At 37.1% G+C, this 20,534-nt stretch overlaps 1 protein-coding gene and 2 pseudogenes across 3 annotated transcripts; all 3 read left to right on the top strand.

Moving 5' to 3' along the window:
• The first annotated feature begins 1,306 nt into the window (after positions 1-1,306).
• Positions 1,307-7,327, top strand: LOC137747285 (ubiquitin-like domain-containing protein CIP73). 3 transcript variants are annotated; one of them, XM_068487371.1, is made up of 16 exons: positions 1,307-1,499; positions 2,569-2,712; positions 3,012-3,129; positions 3,297-3,377; positions 3,594-3,700; positions 3,790-3,861; positions 4,013-4,174; positions 4,298-4,367; positions 4,464-4,639; positions 4,881-5,045; positions 5,137-5,208; positions 5,293-5,422; positions 5,527-5,946; positions 6,277-6,659; positions 6,848-6,925; positions 7,041-7,327. In XM_068487371.1, the coding sequence occupies exons 2-16, from the start codon at positions 2,590-2,592 to the stop codon at positions 7,047-7,049; spliced, it is 2,166 nt and encodes a 721-aa protein (XP_068343472.1). In that variant the 5' UTR covers positions 1,307-1,499; positions 2,569-2,589; the 3' UTR covers positions 7,050-7,327. The 3 variants fall into 3 exon arrangements, with proteins under 3 accessions (XP_068343472.1, XP_068343471.1, XP_068343470.1); XM_068487370.1 differs by having other exon boundaries at positions 4,452-4,639; positions 5,536-5,946; XM_068487369.1 differs by having other exon boundaries at positions 4,452-4,639.
• A 732-nt stretch (positions 7,328-8,059) lies between these two features.
• Positions 8,060-9,584, top strand: LOC137746863 (small ribosomal subunit protein uS17-like; annotated as a pseudogene).
• Positions 9,585-17,263: 7,679 nt separating this feature from the next.
• On the top strand, positions 17,264-19,580 carry LOC137748408 (alcohol acyl transferase 1 allele GSa-like; annotated as a pseudogene).
• Positions 19,581-20,534: the final 954 nt, after the last annotated feature.

Here is a 20,534-nt window from a genome sequence, read left to right as displayed (position 1 = left end):
TTTGCAACAAGTAGCCCACCGATACCATGGTTGTTTATGTGGCTTTTTGACGATCGAAGGGGCGGATTCCTTGCTCTGCATGTGAATTTTCGACGACCAGAGGGGTGGTCGCCCCTCCTTGCCCTGCTTGTAACAATGGCGTATGAAGTTGGAGGTAGAAGACGAAGGAGCAACAAAAGGATAAAACCAATTTCGTAAAGAATGACCGTTACGATATAAGGAAGGATAGATTTTTCAGTGTGGTTGACATACAAAGTGGTATATAATGTGTCACTATATAAATGGTGGGATATGTGTGTTAAAAAGTTAATAACTTAAAAAATAAAATTTCTTACAATTTATATAAAAACACGTAATGTAACACTCGTATTTCCATCAAAATGAAAAATTTCTCTTAAGAAAGGCTATTAAGCAAGTCACATGACCTCAATTGCCAACTGGCCCAATACAAATAACAACCCCCTAACAGGCAAAGCCCAACAAATTACAATTTATTATTCCCAAAAGCCCATTTCACAGTCCTAACATGTATTTAAAATATCGATATTTGTATTATGAAAATATCGACAAATAACGAATATTTGTTACTTTTGATGAAAATGATGGAAATTTAAAATGAATTTTATGTTATAAATAGGCAAAAGTTAGAGAAATAACTTTTGTTAGGGACATGAGCGAAGCAGGCGCAAAATATCACATTATAATCTTAGTAGCTATAACACAAACGGATGGCAGATAAAGAGAGGGAGGGATACTGATATTATTTCTTTGATTATTTCTTTCGCATTGTGTTTTGATAGCATACATAGTGTTATATTTATAGAGCAACTCTCGTAATAACAACCATCCAAATACAATAATTACACTTTTGAAAGTATCAAATACTATTCCCAAGTCTTTATTCCTTTGAGTGGGCATTCACCCACTAATTCTACAACATTTTAGGGATTATAAACATTATTTTGGACAAAATTTAAGATTTTTTTTAATATTTAATAGATGTGTCAAAAAATATCGACGATATTTATTGATTTTAGCTTAAGTTTAAAAAAAATTTCCGATATAAGAAGTTCATCCTATTTCTATATCTTTTTATAATATTTTTAGAATTTTTTACGTGCTCTATTTTATTTTTCCTTCCTTCACTGTTTACTGCGAAGAAGCAAACAGTAAGGAAAAAAAAAAAATGAAAAACCAATCCCAACGGTGAAAATCCGGAGGTAAAAATAATATTTACCGCTCGATTTTGCCACCACCAATTTAGGCAAAAAATTGAGTAGACAAATATTTCCCTCCTGCCCTGACCTGCCCTACTCCGCCATCATTTGCCACACAGTGAGAGAGCGGACGACGACCCAGACAAATTTCAGTGGCAGAGACCACACCTGCGTATAAACCTCTGTGTCTCAGAGGGCTTTTGTACATAGTTTTCCGCCGCTCTAGGGCTTCTGTCACGCTTCTGCATCTTCTGGAAGCTTTTCGAAGTTTCTGTATCTTAGGTAAGAACTATGATCATGTTTTGTGTATTGGGTTTTCGTTTTTTTTCGATTTTAATTTGGTGTTCAATTGGGGGTTTTTGAGTTTTTGGTTTGGTGATTATTAGGTTGGTTTTTCTGGGTTTGAATGTATTGCCCTTGTTGATTTTTTAGATTTTGGAATTCTGAGGTTTTTGTTCTTGGGTTATTCTTGATTCCAGGAATTCTGAGGTTTTTAGATTATTGTTTGTTTAGGATGTGTTTTTTAATCATGTGTTCGTGTGGATGAATGAAAGGTGTTCACTTTACTGGGGTTTTGAGAGATTGCATGAGATTGAATCCTATTTCACAAAGACAAAAAGAATGGGGATTGAGTTGTTCATTCGAAGTTGTTAAATTCAAACAAAACCAAATCTTGTTTCGGCCTGCAAAAATCGAACAAAGTTTTATGCGTGCTGGCTAGTGAGAGTGGATCAAAGTCAAAAAGGTCATGGATGCTGCCAATGAAAAGAAAAAAGAGAATGGGAAATTGTGATATGAGTGCTGTTGCTTTTCTTATAGTTCCCCTTACGATGTTTTCTTGTGGTGATGAGTAGATTTTGGTCATAAATTTTCTTGAGGCGATGGGGCGTTTAACCATAATGAATGCCCTTATGCTAACGTTTATGGTATGCCTTGCATGTGTGCAGACTATTTAGTGCAATGTAGTTAACTGAGAATAGGGAGAAATGGTTTATATTTATACAAAATTACGTTTTGAAGTTGGCTTAGGTTATGAAAAATCAAACATATTGTACATATGTTGGACTGGACATTCGAGTTTTTCGTTGGAAATACTTGTGGTGGTTTGGGAATTAACCAAGAATTGCTACCCATGTTTTTACTACAATTGTGTGTTATGGTTAAGTAGAGACGGGCATGCCTTATAACATTAATGGTTTTTCCTTTTTCTCATTTTGTTTTTTCATGTTTTTCGATTATCAATGTCATTATATAAAGTAGTAGTCGATTGAATGCTCAAGTTGCCCCATCCCAACCTCTAATAATGGAGAAAGAAAGCTGTTTCATAATTTATACTCTTTCTCTTTTGCAGGTTCGTTGCGGTCTGAGGAGAATGGGTAGTAATGGTACTGAACATATTCCCATGGATGAGCAGGTTGAAGGGTCTGAAGCCACTATTGAGATTAAAATTAAAACATTGGATTCACAGACCTATACTCTCAGGGTGGATAAACAGGTTGCATCTCTTGTGACTTTTCATTATATTTCCTGCTTTTGGGCAACAGTTATATCCTTGTGTACAATCTTGACCACCATAATGTTTGTGCATTTTTAGTGTACCCATATAATATGTTCTTACAGCTTGAGATAGTTTCCTTAAGTTAAATGTGCTTTATGTGTGAAAACTCTAAACGTTAGTACTGAAGCTTATTTGTGAAGGGATATTACATGTGAGGACATGCTAGTGGAAAGTCTTTTTTGTAAAAGTTTTCCAAACAGGTTTGAATTTACCAAATTGTGTCTTCTGAACTGCAGATGCCAGTTCCTGCTTTGAAAGAACAGATTGCTTCTGTCACCGGTGTGCTATCAGAACAACAACGACTGATATGCCGAGGAAAAGTTCTAAAGGATGATCAGCTTCTCTCCGCCTATCGTATCCTATTCTTTTTGTCTTTTGTATTGTGGAAGAATTTTTTAGTTTTGAAAACCTTGTGGCACCTCTATGTTACTTAGGATTCTATGTGTGCTTCATCAGCCCATTTCCATTATACTCACCAGCTTTTCATTTTACGGATTTGATATTTCCTTAACACAGTTTAGATGTTGAAGATGGCCACACTTTACATTTGGTTTTGAGACAACCTATTCCATCATCAGCTGAAGGATTACCAGATCATCCAGGTTGATCTTAATACATTGTAGTATTCTACAATTCTACATCTGTTAACATGTTTTAAGTTATGGACACATTGATGGCAAACTATCTGATAGTTTGGGTTCCTGGGTTGTTTTGTAAGATTGGTTACCATTAGTGGCAAACCTTATTTCTCTTCTAGATCTTTGATTCAACTGTTAACGTCATCGACATTGTTTTCATACTGCCAATTCTCTGTGTAGGAACTGATCCGGCTTCAAGTACAAGCCGTCATGTTGGCCCTGGTGTTGTCATTGAAACTTTCAGCATGCCTGTTCAAGGGGATGGGTTTGCACCTGAAGTCAATCGGGTGAGTCTTTAACTAAATAATTTGTATTCCTATTTGGTGTAAATAATTTTCATGGTAGTGATTTCCACCTTATCTCTGTGTCTGAGCAGATAATCTCTGCTGTTCTTGGCTCTATAGGAATGCCAAATATTGCAGGTGGCAGTGAAGGGATCGAAGTCGGGGTAAATTTAAAATTGAAATTTTCTGAAGCTAATCTCACTTTAATGGATATTGCGTGTTTGTGTGCATATGTATATCATTTGCTATTTTAAATTCACGTGCACTTTGTGCTTACATATTTAATCTGTTATGGGGATGGTTGCTATGCTGAAGGAACATGGGTCACAGAGGCCAGAAAGGACATCGGGTTTGGGGGGTATGTTTGATTTCTCCCAATTTCAATCTGAACAAGCTGCCACAAGGGGTCCATCTGACAGATCAAATGGGACTTTTATTCATTCAACATCATTTCCTTTGGGGCCTCAGCCACCTCTGGCAAGTTAAAAGTTTCCAATTTGTTTGATTAAGTTTTAATCTTCTTGTGTAGTTTGAACTTAACTTAATGAATCTCCTTGAAACAATAGTATAAATATTCTGCTTTATTGGTGGTCTTTGCAGGTAATTCCTGATTCTTTGACCACTTTAACCCAATATCTGCGTCATATGAGGTGTGAATTTGAGGCCATTGGTGAGTTTTCTGTGTGCAGGAATTTTTATTATATAAAATTGTTTTACAAATGGTGCTAGTTTGCTGAAATATTTTAAGTGTCAGCTCATTTAACAGCAGGCATAGATGCGGGAAGCAATCAAGCAGCTGGTACTCATAGGACGGAAGAAAGCTCCAATTCCTCCTCACGTTCAGGGATAAGGCAAGAGGGGCTCCCCACTCCTGCATCATTGGCAGAAGTCATGCGTTCTACTCGACAATTACTCGCTGAACAAGTTGGAGAATCCTTACTTGTGCGTTCTTATGTGTCATTGTAATTTTTCGCTATATTATTGCAAGTATATATATTGGTGTTCCAAGTTGACAACTAGTGCTGGTAGCTTGATTTTCCATTAGTTGTCACAAATGAGCAATTTATTGTTTAAAGTAGAACAATCTAGTTACTGTAATTCTATATTAGCTACAAGCTTTCGGCTGTTTGATTTATCATGTTAAACAAAAGGTCCTTGCGATTTTCATGTTACATCTTGGCAGCAATTTGCAAGTCAACTGGATAATCAAGGGAATGTGACTGATCCGGCAGCACGGTTGAGCACCCAAGCTAGTGCATCAAGAAATGGAGCTTTATTTCATAACCTAGGTGCCTTTTTACTTGAACTTGGTCGTACAACCATGACATTGCAAATGGGTCAAGCACCGGTAGTGTTTCCTGGAATTGTCCTTGTCATGTCATTTTGTCCATTTAGATCTCAGCTGACTTCTAAACTTTTCTCTGGGTCATCTTATGCAGTCTGACGCGGTGGTTAATGCTGGACCTGCTGTTTTCATATCCCCTACTGGCCCTAATCCCATTATGGTTCAGGTACTGTAACTTTCTAAACACTTAATTAACACCTTGTTGAAAATAGTTCTATTGTACTGACTGAATTGGATCATATTTGGCTAGCCTCTTCCTTTTCAATCTGGAACAAACTTTGGTGCCATCCCCATGGGAGCTGTGCAGCCTGGTTCTGGTCTTGGTAGTGGACTTGGTACCGGTTTTCTTCCAAGGCGTATTGACATACAAATACGAAGAGGTACCTTTAAGCATTTATTCCCAGGTTATTTCCGTCGTTTGGTTTACTTTTATTTAATGCTTAAGTAGAAGTTAACCTTAGGAATTATTCATTTTATCCATGAGGTTCGTCAGCAACCACACCCAATGCCACTCGAGAGGAAAATGGGGAGACTCATCAGCCGTCAGGGCAAAGAAACCCAGCAACAAGTTCTGGTGGTGAAGATCCTACTAATCAAGCCACTTCAAGGGTCCCAGGTGGTTCAGCTTTTGCTGGAGAGCCGGCTGTAAGGATAGTGCCAATGAGTACCATGGTTGCAACAGTCCCTGCTTCCCTCAGTCGCCAACCATCAGATTCTTCTGGTATTTCGGGAGGGTTATACTATCCACTGCTTGGAAGGTTTCAGCATGTAGCTTCAGGGAATGTGAGTAGTGAACGAGGAACTCCAGCATCTAGAGATCGTCACACTGCCAATCTCCATACTGATCAGCAGTCTTCTGAATCTGCGGCAGAACGGCAAAATGCTGCAGATTCTGCAAGAGATGGTAATATACTCTTTGGCAGTGCCAAGAGAGGACAATTTGTTTTCTGTGGAGGTGCCAGAAGTTTCTCAAATATTTTGTTCTTTTAATTTAGATACTGCTTGTGTCTTAATTTGCTGTACTACGTAATTTGTGAAGTAGCATCTAAAGAAAGGATTAGTTCAACAAATAATAACACATAGCTCGTCCAAGGTCTTATGCACAAGAATTGAGTTAGGCAGTAGCTCATCCAAGGACTGGATTTGAGTTTTTCATCTCTTCTAATTTAGTTAACGTTGGTGGTTAAGTTGCTGTCATTGGTTGAGTGTATTCATTAGTGGCTTTTTCCTGCAGGATCAGCTCCCAATGTCAGACGGTCATCTATCGCACGAAGTGTCAGTATCAATATTTTATCAGCTGGCGGAACCCCAAACAGCCAAGACTCTGAGAGACAGGTCCCAAGCAGTATATTACAGTTTATAAGGACCCTCTTTCCGAATGGTGAAATTCATGTAGAAGATGGCAGTGCGGAGGGAGTGATTGCAGGTTCTGTACCAGATCAGGCAAGGACATCTAGTGGTGCTGTAGCTGCACCGGAAGCAGAGCCAAGGGCCACCGATGAAGGAATATTTTTGTCTAATTTGCTTCACCAAATCATGCCATTCATATCTCAAGCCACAGGGGGAGAGCCAGGAAATTCTTATGAGCACAGAATGGCCCAAGATTCTTCCACCAGGGTACGTTTTCTACACCAGTTATCATTTCCATGGCATTTTACGCCAACATTCAGTGCCGTCGTTCTCATGAATGGCCAAACAAAGCATACCTGCACATTAAGTTGTAAATCTTGATGTTAGGCTGAAACAAAATGTTACCAATCAGTTCAAAAAGTGATAAAGAACAAAAAGATGACTCTGTTTTGCAGGCTGAAACGTCCAATGTTGGGTCATCCCATCAGCGTAGTGATTCTGAACCAGATCCTCCAAATTCAAAACGCCAAAAGGTGACAACAATGTAGATGAAAATCTAAATCCGTTTTCTTTTCTTTCATGAACTCCTTATCTGCGTTCTTTGATTTTTCCGATGTTTATAACTTGTTTCTCTTTTCATCAATGCAGACGGAGTAGTTATGATCGGACAGTTCAAGCAACGTTATTCATTGTCGTGAAAAAGTGATCGATTTTTTTTTTTTTTTTAGCACAATCAGTAAGTGTGGCCTTTTTTTTTTTTTTTTTTTAACACAGATTGCTTCTTGTTTTTCACTTCATGCGAGACGGTGGAAAAATTTCTTTCGAGTTGTGGAGATAGTATTGAGATATAGTTTTTGGTCGGATGTAATATCATAGTGTTACATAAAATTCATGAAACAGAATTTCGTCTTTGCTAATTAATGCCTAGTTTTCCATGGAGTTTTGATCCACAGAAGGCAGATGGATGCTTTGTTTGTTAATTTCCTTTCCTCACCATATTGGACTAAGCTGATGGAATTTGGATCTTCTTTGGACCTTAGTGTTCGTAGGCTAAGGACCACGAAATATGAGCCCTTGGTTTGTGTGCCAGAGAGATCGAAGTACTTGATTTTTGTGAGCCGAGCCGATGGAATGAGTTTACGAGGACTGTCAAATTTAATTTGAATGGTTTGGATTGTTTGGTCCTTGGACTTTGGATAGTGAGATTCGGAGAGGATCTTTGTCCAACTTGACGAGCTAACGGATAAGAACTTTACACGTGGTTACTTGGTCGCATTTATCATCTGTCGTGACCATACGATTAATTGTATGCATAAATGGCACTACGATATTTGACAAAATCTCCCACAAGTAGTAAATTGATCTAGGGAATATATTTTTTGCAAACAAGTAGCTGGTAAATGTAGCTTAGAGTAGTAATATGCTCGTAATAAAAATAAACTTCGAAATTCTCTCGTGGAAAAAATGAAAACTGAAACAAAGGCTGGCAGAGTGGGAGTCGGCCCAAAATATCCCGGCCCGAACACACTCAATTCGCGCCTTTTTTGAAAGTTTATGCTAATACTTATACAAACACGGGCGCGGCGCGCTAACGTAAGAGGGGTAGGGTTGTGGAACGTTGAATCGCCTCCTCTGCTAACCCCTGGACTCCTCTCGAGCTATCAATCATGGAGGAACAGGTCGGTTCTTTTCTTCTATACCTGCTAGTTGTTACTGTGTCCAAAATGTCGTCGTTTATATCTTTCAAGCAGTCGTTCTATTTGATATTTTTGACATTTTTTGGTTGCAGACTGAGAAGGCGTTTCTGAAGCAGCCCAAAGTGTTCATCAGGTAACCGGTTAATCAAATAAATTTCAATTTTTCTTCTTGGGATTAAGATTTTTTTGCTTTAAATTTGTTTTGCTTAATTATGCATTTGCATTTGGGCTTTTTTTATAATTTTATTTTTATTTTTTGTTCTACTGTAATCGAATTTATTAACCAGCTCGAAGAAACCTGGGAAGGGGAAGAGACCCGGAAAGGGCGGCAACCGGTTCTGGAAGATCGTTGGGCTCGGTTTCAAGACCCCCAGGGATGCCATTGAAGGCCCCCCTCCCACCCTTCTCTCTCTCTTCCTTCTACTTATGTATCTTACTATCTTTTATATGTGTAGTAGTTCAAGTTATGCAACGAATGAATTCGAAGCGTTTTAGTATGATTGATTAGTTGTACCCGGATTGATTAGAACACGGTGTCTGAGTAATGTTGCATTAGTATTGCCCCCATTTTATAGTTGATTTGCATTTTTGAAGTCTTTAGGGTATGTAACAATGTCGTTGATTAGCATATACACGATTACCTTTGAATTAGAAGAATTAAGCAGATAGAGACTATTGTGTCGGGTTGACTTCTAAGTTCTAATAGAAAGTTTAGGTACCATTATGATCTTGATATATGAGTGTTGTTCCGTGAAATAACTCGAATTTCAAATCAATCACTTGAAATGCTTATGTTTTTTGGGATTTCCAAAGTTCGGTTCATAGTTCTACTCCAAATCGAGCATGGTTGTACTCTTCATTTCTTGTCTCAGTGTTGGGTACGTGCATTGTTGTATTTGCTGATACGGTAGCTACCTGTGCTTATTGTATCTTACAGGGACTCAAATTGATAAGAAATGCTCTTTCACTGGAAATGTTTCTATCAGGGGCCGCATCTTGGCTGGCACTTGCCATAGTGCTAAGATGAATAAAACAATCATCGTTCGAAGGAATTATCTACATTATATCAAGAAATATCAGAGGTATGACGTTCGCGATCTTTTTTTTTTTTCACTTTCTATTGTATCTGTAGTACTCATTTTGGAGAATTAACAAGTACCATCCTCTTTGCTCTTCTGAAATCTTTTTCTTTCATGTCGCTTACTTAAGATATGAAAAGAGACATTCCAACATCCCGGCTCACATATCTCCATGTTTCCGTGTGAAGGAAGGATATCATGTTACCATCGGCCAGTGCAGGTGATTTACCTCCGCTCGTTTCTAACTACATGTTTATATATGTAATTTGGCATGCGCTAGTGCTCATTTTGTTTATTTTCTTTGTACTCTACCAATGTTCAGGCTGCTGTCCAAGACTGCTAAGAGGTTCAACGTCTTGAAGGTGACTCCTGCCGGATCTTCTGGCACTGGCAAGTAGGCTTTCGCTGGAATTTGAGTCTAGGAATCTTGAGTATGATGGTAGGCCGGCGCTGTGAGGAGATATAGTAGCTTTCCCTGTACCCTTTCAATTTCTTATGCACTGGTTAAATTTTGTTCTTTTGACGACTCTCGTGGTATTAAAATAGGCACATTTTTTTTTGGGTATTGTTATTAGCACTTCAAAAATCTCTACACTCCAAACTTTCTATATTAGGAAAGAAAAATACACTTGTGAGGAGTGTAGAATGAGATTTTTGGAGTGCCAATAACACTTCCTTTATTTTTATTTTTATCATGTTTGAATTATAGTGCATGTATTTTGGTATGTAACACAAAGAATCTCCGGGTGTGCCAAAACTATGTTGGCTCACACAATTCACCCTGCGAGTATTTGTAACTCTTGCCATTTTACAATGCCTTTGAACACCTTAGGGAGGCATCCGACTCTTTTAAATGAGTTATTTGTTATGTTAGTCATGCCAATATTGGTTAATATCAAGCAAAAGATTGAATAATTTTATCATTAGAATGTAAACTTGCACCACAAGTGAGTTGAGCATCTTAATCAGATTACTATACCATGAATAGGGTTAAAATTCATGTTATGTTCTTTTATATGCCTTGTTCTTTAAAGGACTTCAAATATTGTCTTTATGTATGCCAAATGATAATCACAAACTAATTGGATATTAGTTCGACTTGCAATCCTCATATAAATATAATGACATAAATATATGGCAGACTACATGAAAATGAAAGAACATAAATGAAATGATGTTAAATAATTATCAAATATCCCGTAACAAAATCCTTCATAAATGCAAATGCTTAAAACTCTGCATCGCTCGAGCGTCCCGTTTCATCGTGTTGATAATGCAAGTCGGACGCACTTTATGAAGAATGCAATCTCCCGCAATTTTCTTTACTAATTTCAACCAACGCAATGGACCTAAAGCAATGATATAATCTTCCTGTTCATTTACGAGCAAAATAAAATTTATTAATTTCATCATTCCCCACTTACGAGAAATTTTGAATACTTCGAAAATAAGGCTCGTGTATAAAGTGTCATTACACAAGTGTTAGAATTTTTTTCAAATATCCAACTACTTGTATACGACACTTCTATAACAAGTCATGTTCCAAACGCATTGAAAAATCTCTATCTCCTCACATGAAGGTGAAAAACCTAATGAACAAACGTACAATTAATAAAACCGTCTAATCTCAAAAGGGGAATAGTAACACTTACGCGGAAGAAAATATGACAGTCTAGCTGTGCTGCCATTGCCTACAATTGTATTAGGATAGTTTAGAGATACAACAAACATGACCATTTCTGAACTTGTTTGAAAGTGTTTTAAATCGATTAAAAGCATTTTTAGAGAAAATATTTTTGTATTCTAAAAGCACTTTCACTTGCATTTTTACTAAATATTTGTTCACAAAAACTTTTCACTAAGAACATTTGTAGCACTTCCAAACGAGGTTTAAGTTTCTGTAGACATAAATTCTCATTAGAGTTTACATTATTGAGTTGGAACAACAATCCAATGCTTTTCTATTCATGGAACAGGTTCTAGAAGATACATGCAGGAAGGTTGAAATCCAAGTGTCTCTGGTGTGCTGAAATTATAGCCTTCAACACATCCACTGTAGCTGCCGAGTGCACTTGCACCGGAACTTTGCTGTCACACCCGCGCTGGACCACCCAAACATTTATGTTGGCATTGATGTTATAGGGCATTGCAGGAGACTGCTCCTGTGTAAGAACTTGTATGGTTACCCCTCTAGTCGAACATTGTTCCATGAATACAACTGACTGTCATCCATGACTGATTTTTTGTGGGCAAACAAATAGAAATTTGGAATGTAGTGAAGTGCTTCCAAAAGAACTTCACTAGATTCCATGCATTTGGAAGCACTTCACTAGGCTCCCTAGACTTCCGTGTTTTTGGAAGCAGAGCTGACGAAGTCGTGCAGGCTATCACTTTACTAGATTCCAAATTTCTATTTGTTTGCCTACAAGAAATCAATCATGGATGACAATCAGTCGTATTCATTGAACAATGTTCGACTAGATGGGGAAACCATACAAGTTCTTACACAGAAGCAGTCTCATGCAATGCCCTACAACATCAATGCCAACATAAATGTTTGGGTGGCCCAGCAGGGGTGTGACAGCAAAGTTCTGGTGCAAGTGCATTCGGCAGCTACAGTGGATGTGTTGAAGGCTATAATTTCAGAACACTAGAGACACTTGGATTTCAACCTTCCAGCACGTATCTTCTAGAACATGTTCCATGCACATAACCAGAACACAAGCGTGAGATGGCTCTCATATCTTTTTGTTTAATCTAAGAGTAGTCACAAAAGGGACGGAAAAGAGTGAAGATTGTTACCTTTCAATAATGACTGGAGTTGTGATTTGAAAGATTTTCAATGATGACTGGAACTCGGATTTGTTGAAAAACTGTCGTGAGAGGGAAAGGCTGGGCTCGAGTCTGAGCTCTGGTAGAAATATGGCAACTGATTCAGTTAAAGCTTTGGGTGTGGTTCTCGAGGTTGGCTGAGAAGTGAAGGAAGAGAGAGTGAGAGGCTCTTCAAGTACAGAGTGAAAGTGAGATTCCAAAGAGTTATCAACGGCGTCTAGGGTTTGAGGGAGCAGAAATGACAAGTGGGGGCTGAAAATTGGCTTTTATAAGACCACACTCAACCCTAGGCTATTTGCCAAATTACCCCACTTATTCCCCCCCTAAACCCAACCCAACCCAAGCCAAATGCCAAACCAAGGCCAAATACCCCCCAAGAAATAGCCCACAAACATGTGGACTTACCCAAAGGGAGCCCAGTCTCGGCCCGTTCACTCGCGTACTCGCCCCACGCGGGCTGTTTGGCTTCAGCGCCCGACAGGGGGGCCTACTATCAGGGCCGTTGTCGGCCACCAACTAGAGCCCAACGGCTCTACATCCTACGGCTGGGCTTTACGGATCGTTGGTTGATCTAACGGTCCAGATTCAAATTTTTTTTTTTTTAAAATGTAATTTTAAAATACATTGAATCCATTGATGAGATATTGAGGATTTTTAGGAAATAAAAACACTTTGAAAGTTGAAAGATTAGTGAATATAGAGCATGATTGAAGGTTGAAAGATTGTGTGATCAACTGATATCCAACATGTGTTTATATAGAGGATGATTGATGAAAGTTGAAAGATTTGTGAAAGTTGAAATTTTGGTGAAAGTTGAACGATTAGTGAAAGTTGAAAGTTGAAAGTTTGGTGAAAGTTGAAGGCTTGCTTTGTATGTATTTTGTATGTGTTTCGTGTGTGTCATGTGTTTCACATGTGTTCTATGTGTGCTTCATCTCTATCATATGTTTTGTATGTCCTTCACATGTGTACGCGCTTCACATATGTTTTGTATGTGCTTCACATGTGTTCTGTGTGTTTTATGTATTTTGTGTTTATACATCTCTATCATGATTTTCATATTCTTCCATAGTGTTTCATGAGTTTCATGTATCGATTTAGTAATTTTTCAATATTTATCAGAATTTAAATATTTTTAGATTAAAATGTTCATAAAATTAATTTACAATAGTCTACATAATTTTTTTTTAAAGTTAATTTAAGAAAAAAATTAGCCTAAGTTCATTTTTTAATAATCTCAGGCTAAAATTTTAGGCCAGAAGGGCTGGAGCAAAAAAGTTGTTTCTGGGCTAAAAATTTTAGCTTTTAGCCCAAAGGTTGGAGATGGTATGAGGGAGTGGAAATGACAAGTGGGGGCTGAAAATTGGCTTTTATAAGACCACACCCAACTCTAGGCTATTTGCCAAATTACCCCACTTATTCTCAAACCCCCCCCCCCCCCCCCCCCCAAAAAAAAAAAAAAAACCCAACCTAACCCAACCCAAATCTTTGGGCTAAAGGCCAAATGCCAAACCAATGCCAAATAACCCCCAAGAAATAGCCCACAAACGCATGGACTTGCCCAAAGGGAGCATAGTCTTGGCCCGTTCACTCGCACACTCACCCCACGTGGGCCGTTTGGCTTTAACGCCTGACAAGGAAGGGACCCACTGTCAAGGCCGCTGTCGGCCACCAACCAGAGCCCAACGGCTCTTTTCTACATCCTATGGCTGGGCTTTACGGACCGTTGGTTGATCCAACAATCCAGATTCAAATTTTATTTTTATAAAAAATGTAATTTTAAAATACATTGAATCCAACGGTTGAGATTGAATATAATCAAATCTAACGGCCCAAATTTAAATCAAACGACTAAAATGATTAAAAAAATTTATTTAACTCAAAATTCACCCAAAAACTCTATAAATACCTATGTATTTGTTCAAACATCCATACAAAACTGAATTTTCTCCTACAATTCTTCCAATTTTTCTTTCTACCATTTCTTTCCATTTCCAAATTGTTCAACATGGCAAGAGAGCATATTAGAGGTCGTAATTGGACATGTGAGGAAGATGTTGTTTTATGCTTGGCATGCGTTTCTGTTAGCAAAGATGGTGCAGTTGGCACGAATCAAAATAAAAAGGTTTTGTGAGATAAAATCATTTAAAAGTTTCTTGAAAACTGCAACGACGACGGAAGGGACGATGGTGGTGTTTACGATCGGTGGAAGACTATCAACAAAGCATGCACTTTATGGAAGGGAAGCTTGGAGAGAGCCGATGTTGGCATGGCTAGTGGAAGGAGGGGCGCAGAAATTGTGAGTTTTTTTCTTGATATTTTATTTGTCATGTACATAATATTATTTTGCACTAATTGTTTTTATGTATTTTGTATGTCCTTCACATGTGTACATGCTTCACATGTGTTGTGTGTCTTGTATATTTTATGTATTTTGTGTTTATACATCTCTATCATGATTTTCATATTCTTCCATAGTGTTTCATGAGTTTCATGTATCAATTTAGTGATTTTTTAATATTTATCGGAATTTTATTGTAAAATTATGTGCTTAAGTTCAAAGTGCTTCAAGTGTTGTGAAAGTATAGTTGAATCTCTCTACTGTGAAGAAATGTTCTACAATTTTCCTAGATTTTTTTTGTTTTCCATACCCTTCATTGTTTAGCCAATTAACCCTCAGCCTCATTACAACCGTAATAAAGTCCTTTTGATCCAAGAAGTTGCTTGATATTGATAGTGAGTTATGTGGACAAGCAAGCATATGGCGAGATGTACAATGAGATCATTTGAGTGAAACACATTAACACATAAATATGAATGAATGAGTGCATGCCTTGTGAGAAGCTCACGAGATTGCATATGATGTTTTAAAGAAGCTTAGAATTGCATTGGCATGACTATTACACACACTATACTCCAAGTTGGTTTGATTATTTGGTTAACTCTTGGATATTGAATTGAACTATTCTTGCTTATTTCTTGAAAATTATCTCACTGTTGGGTTTTCTCTAAGATTAAAATTTGGGAAGTTAGCTATTATTTGTTTTCGTCGCGTCTTTGTGTTTTCTTTTGTTTTGCTAGAGGACAAGCAAAATCTAAGTTTGGGGGTATACGTAAATTAGATAACAAAAATTAAACTCATTAAGTCTCGAATTTTAGTGCTCGCAAGTATACGAATCGGATGATTGTATAGCATATAAGCACGGATATCATCCCACAAAGATCGAATTGATCCTAAAATCTTAATAACTAAATCGAAACAAATTATAGTGGAGAAGGTTTAACGGAAAAGATAGAAGATTTGAATTAAGCTAAAAATGAAATATGACTTTAAAATAAAATGCATGAAATAATAAAATTAAAAACTTGAGAAAATAAAACCTAGGGCATCCGAATTCACTGTAACCAATTCTACTTAATTCCCTTGATATCTTATGCTCAAGTAGTTCCCCAATATTGATGATCGATTTTCCTTAAATTATTCGACGGTCATGGCATCTGGTTACATCAAAAGTATCCTTACATGTTAACCCTCTATGGCATCTAAATAGATTTAAACAAGTAAGAACCCATTAAGCTCTATGGAAATCGTTGGAAAATCACACAAACCCTAATTGTATGGCATCTACAAATGGGTGGTTATGGTATCAATTGCAAGAAGCTAAACCCAAGTTAAGTATGGCATCTACTCTAACTTGCATCAAATCAACCTAATTTAAACCTAGATGGTGATCAAGCATCTAAATAAAAATCAAGCACATTACGAACAACAAACGATACTCAATAAAGAAGAAAAATATGATAATAACAATACCACAAGACAATTAAGTATTCATAATTAGGCTACATTGTAGCCCTAGCAAAGAAAAACTCTAAAGTAGCTCTTCATCTTTCCTTCTTCCTTGCCGCAGCCCCTATGTAGACTTGTGCTTCTTATTTTTTCTAGTTGTTGGCTGACCCCAAACAAGGAGAATGGATCTCCTTAATATAACACCCACGGCAAAAGGTATGCAAGGCTAATTGAAATCCAATTAAAACCCCACTAAACTCTTAAGCATAATGGACATTAAAAACCTTATTAAAGAAAAGGAAAAATAAATAGAAATAATAAAAACTAGAAATTAAGTCCCTCTTAAAGTCCATTGAATAGCATCCCCATGTCCATTTGATTCCAAACCCGCTAGGTTTCATTTTCTTGTTGTAATACACATGTCTTCGCGCAGCTAGTTAGCCTCGTACTTCACTAGAATTACTCTAGACGCCCGAAATCTCCATTTTCCACTTCTTTTCACGTAACTCTTGTATTAAATGCCTAGGAAATAAAACAATATAAATTAGTGCATTTAACTCATTTAGACAAAATCCAAAGGAAATATATGATTAAAAATATATGAAAATATGCACTGAGGGAAAGAGGATGAGTTTAGACTCACAATATCAATTACTCTTTTTTTGTTGTTTAACAAACAACATTATCTACACTAAGCGAAAAAGGATGAGCTTAGATTTACAATGGACTAATAATAATGTGGTTCAAATTTATTTTTGACGAGAATTGAACTTAAAATCTCTCACTTACAAGTGAAGAGGAATACCACTAGACTATAATACTAAGTGACGATTGAGCTTCAACTTTCGTCATTATATAAGAACAAATTATCTCATGTGTGAAGTCCAACACTTGACGTACTCCACGCCATGTGAAACAATATTCTTCCGTGCTAATATGCCAACAATGTTTTCCTTTATAGCCCAACACTTGACGTGCTCCCAACAATGTTTTCCTTTTATAGGAGACGTCAAATCAATGTTTTACAAAAGTCACAGCTGTAATTGGGGCAGGTACGTGCGATGTTGGCCTTTTTCCTTCCATTCCTATCAAAGGTTTTCTACCAAACACCTGTCCTCATATCCCTGTTAGTATTCAGTTTTCCGATGTTGAAATGAAATTCAGTATTAATGCATATGTACGAATCTGTGGCGTGAACTGTGAAATGGTCCATGCACATGGCTCTCAACAACATGTTTTTCTTTGCAGTCCATGTTGATTGCGTGATTTAAACGTTTCTTTCTAACAATATTTTTAATGGAAAAGAAAAGAATCACATTCACAACAGGTGGAAACTTGTACGAAAGATTCGGGAACCTAGAGTATCTACATAACGCTATATAAGTACTGACTATCAACTTTTAGTTAGCATGCATACCACAAAATAAAAGTTCCAAATCCCTTGATCTTTTGCTGGTTCTTAAGCTTGTTGCTGAAATGATGCCACTCTCAGTACTTCAGATGAAACAATTGCAGCCGGAACTTATAATTCTGACAAAACCAACGCCTCAAGAAACAAAGTTTCTCTCAGACATTGACGACCAAGAAGGCTTGAGATTTCAGCTTCCAGTCATAATGTGTTACAAAGACAACCCTTCACTTAATAAAAATCGTAATCCCGTTAAGGCGATTAGGGAAGCCTTAAATAGAGCATTAGTGTGTTACTACCCTTTAGCTGGAAGGCTTAGGGAAAGGCCTAACAGAAAGCTTGTGGTCGATTGCAATAGTGAAGGTATTTTGTTCGTTGAGGCTTCTGCTGATGTCACACTTGAGCAACTAGGAGATAAAATTCTACCCCCTTGTCCACTCTTAGAGGAGTTCTTATTTAATTTTCCAGTCTCTGATGAAATTATTGGTTGTCCTTTGATGCTGGTTCAGGTGAGTCAATTAATTATCAATTACATGTTATTTAGTTTTTCGTATATGACCAATTAATTCTTTACAAAAAATTTGAAGTAGGTTAAGGGTATGAGTAGTTTTTTTTGTGTTAAGGTCGCATACACACCTCGGAGATTTTTTGTAAGAAATTAGTGCAATCAACAACATATGAAATTTTTAACGACAAATAAAAACAAGAAAGCGCTAACAATATTGTAAATAAGTTGAAGTTTGGTGGCACCGCAACTGTTTTTAACTTTTCCATAAAATTGGCAACCCTTTTCAGAAACAAAAATTTATCATACTGCCACCACACCCAAACTTGAACTTATCTACGATACTATCACGCCTTTTTGTTCTTATGATTAAAGAAAGTCATTAGGTGGTTTTGGAAAGAAAAGATTATGAGACGCTTTTCATTATTTTTTAAAACTAATTTTTCTTTGACAATCCTTATGTTTAACCCTATACATTGTAAAATTTGTATACACACCGAATTGAGGAAATTATATTTCTACATGGCATCTGCCTAATTAGGTCCTAGGTTTTCTACTAGCCTTACATCACCTTTATTGTGTAGGTTTTCCTTTGCCATTCTTCTTCTAGGTTTTTTGCATGTCATCATGTTCTCCTCTTTGTCTTCTGTCTAAATTTTTCTCTTCTATAAGCATTTTGTCTAAATTCCTCTATATTTAAAGACTCTTTCAAGTAACTACAACATGCACAAGACTCTTTCAAAGAGACTCCATCTTTCTTGAATTTTATTCCTAATTTTTATGAAATTTTTGTTTCCTAATTAGATCATCTAATTTAGATGGTTTTTTTTTTTTTTTTTTTTTTTTTTTTTTTTGTCTTTTCTTCTAAAGAATTGTTAACTTGCATGAATATGATGATCAAGAAAAAAAGTCTAGTAACTAACTTTTGCAATATGCAGGTGACCTGTCTTACATGTGGAGGTTTCATGCTTGCATTGCGCGTAAACCACACGATATGTGATGCATCTAGACTGCTCCTGTTCCTGATCGCCATTGCGGAGATGGCAAAAGGCGCACATGCACCATATATTCTACCAGTGTGGGAGAGAGAGCTCTTGTTCGCTCGAGATCCACCAAGAATTACATGTGCTCATCATTAATATGAAGACGTGATTGATCATTCTGATGGCTCATACGCATCCAGTAACCAGTCAAACATGGTTCAACGATCTTTCTACTTTGGTGCCAAGGAGATGAGAGTCATTCGAAAACAGATTCCACCCCACCTAATTTCCACTTGTTCCACATTTGACTTGATCACAAGTTGTTTGTGGAAATGTCGCACTCTTGCACTTAAAATTAATCCAAAACAGGTTGTTCGAGTTTTATGCATTGTCAATGCATGGGGAAAACACCACAATGTACGTCTTCCCTTGGGATACTATGGCAATGCATTTGCATTTCCAGCTGCAGTTTCAAAGGCTAAACCTCTATGCAAAAATCCACTGGGATATGCTTTGGAGTTGGTGAAGAAGGCTAAAGCTACCATGAATGAAGAATACTTAAGATCAGTGGCAGATCTTTTGGTACTAAGAAGACGACCTCAGTATTCATCGACATAAAGTTATTTAATAGTTTCTGATAATACGCGTGCAGGTTTTGGTGATGTCAATTTTGGATGGGGGCAGCCGGTATTTGCTGGACCCGCCAATGCCTTGGATTTGATTAGCTTTTACGTTTAACACAAAAACAACGATGAGTATGGAATATTGGTACTAATGTGTTTGCCATCCTTGTCCATGGAGGGATTTCAGCAGGAACTAGAGAGGATTACTCAGGAACCTGAGGAGGATATATGTAACAACCTTAGATCAACTAAGATCATGTCAATTATGTGAGTGTTAAACGTAATGCATTTTTTTTGTAATGTAGAGTTGTCTCTCTTAGAACTTATCCAAGAGTTATAGCTGTTATCAAAAGGTCTGAATGTTATTAAAAAATGGCCAATAATAAGATTGGCCTAGTGTTGTAATAAAAAATCGAAAGCAATAAAATTAAATTTCAATTGCCGTTCAAAAGTCATCCTCCATATATATTCTCCTGTATTCTTCCTTTCTGCAATATAACTGAAAATTGCTGATCTTTCCTCCAACAGTAAGAATCAAATTGCCTATTTGTTAGACAATTTAGTAAGTTTTCAATGGATTTCTTGAAGTATCATGAAAAAGTCAGGAAGTTTGAGCCTTTATTCTCTCAAACCAATAAGAGTAAAATGATATATAAGCGATCGAGAACACAAAAGTAAACTAATCACACACAATGATAGGAGCCTTGCTTACTGTAGAATCATATGGAGCAAGAATTACAAGCACTCAAATATTCTTCCCACCCATTCGTAATTTAGGGTTTTGAGATCTCATTGGCTCGTTCATTCTAGTTAAAATTTTCAGCCCTATTTTTTTAAAAGTTTGTTGAACTTGAATTGAGTTGAGACTCAAATTAAAGTAAAAATCAATCACTACCACGTTTAACTTTTAGTGCGACAAACAGAAATTGGTCGCACAAACATCTGCGCGACGAAAACTTCGTCGCGCAGAATCGGTCGCGCAAAGATCGTGAAGAAAGACTTTGCACGATGAACAAAAGCATTGGTCGCGGAAAATAAGGCGCAACGGTTCCTCATTCGTCGCACCAAATTTTTAGGAACGAATATGTTTGTCGCACAAAATGCCAAGATACAAACTTAGGACAACAAATATTCGTGTCTAAAAACTTTGCGCGACGAAAGTGAATTATCGCAATAAAGTATGCACAACGAAGCTATTATTCACAAAATAATAATAATAATAATA

This window comes from Pyrus communis, chromosome 10 (genome assembly GCF_963583255.1).
Source record: "Pyrus communis chromosome 10, drPyrComm1.1, whole genome shotgun sequence".
NCBI classification, from domain to species: Eukaryota; Viridiplantae; Streptophyta; class Magnoliopsida; order Rosales; family Rosaceae; genus Pyrus; species Pyrus communis.
Note: the sequence above shows the minus strand (reverse complement) of the source record. Positions and strands in the feature narration are given on the sequence as shown.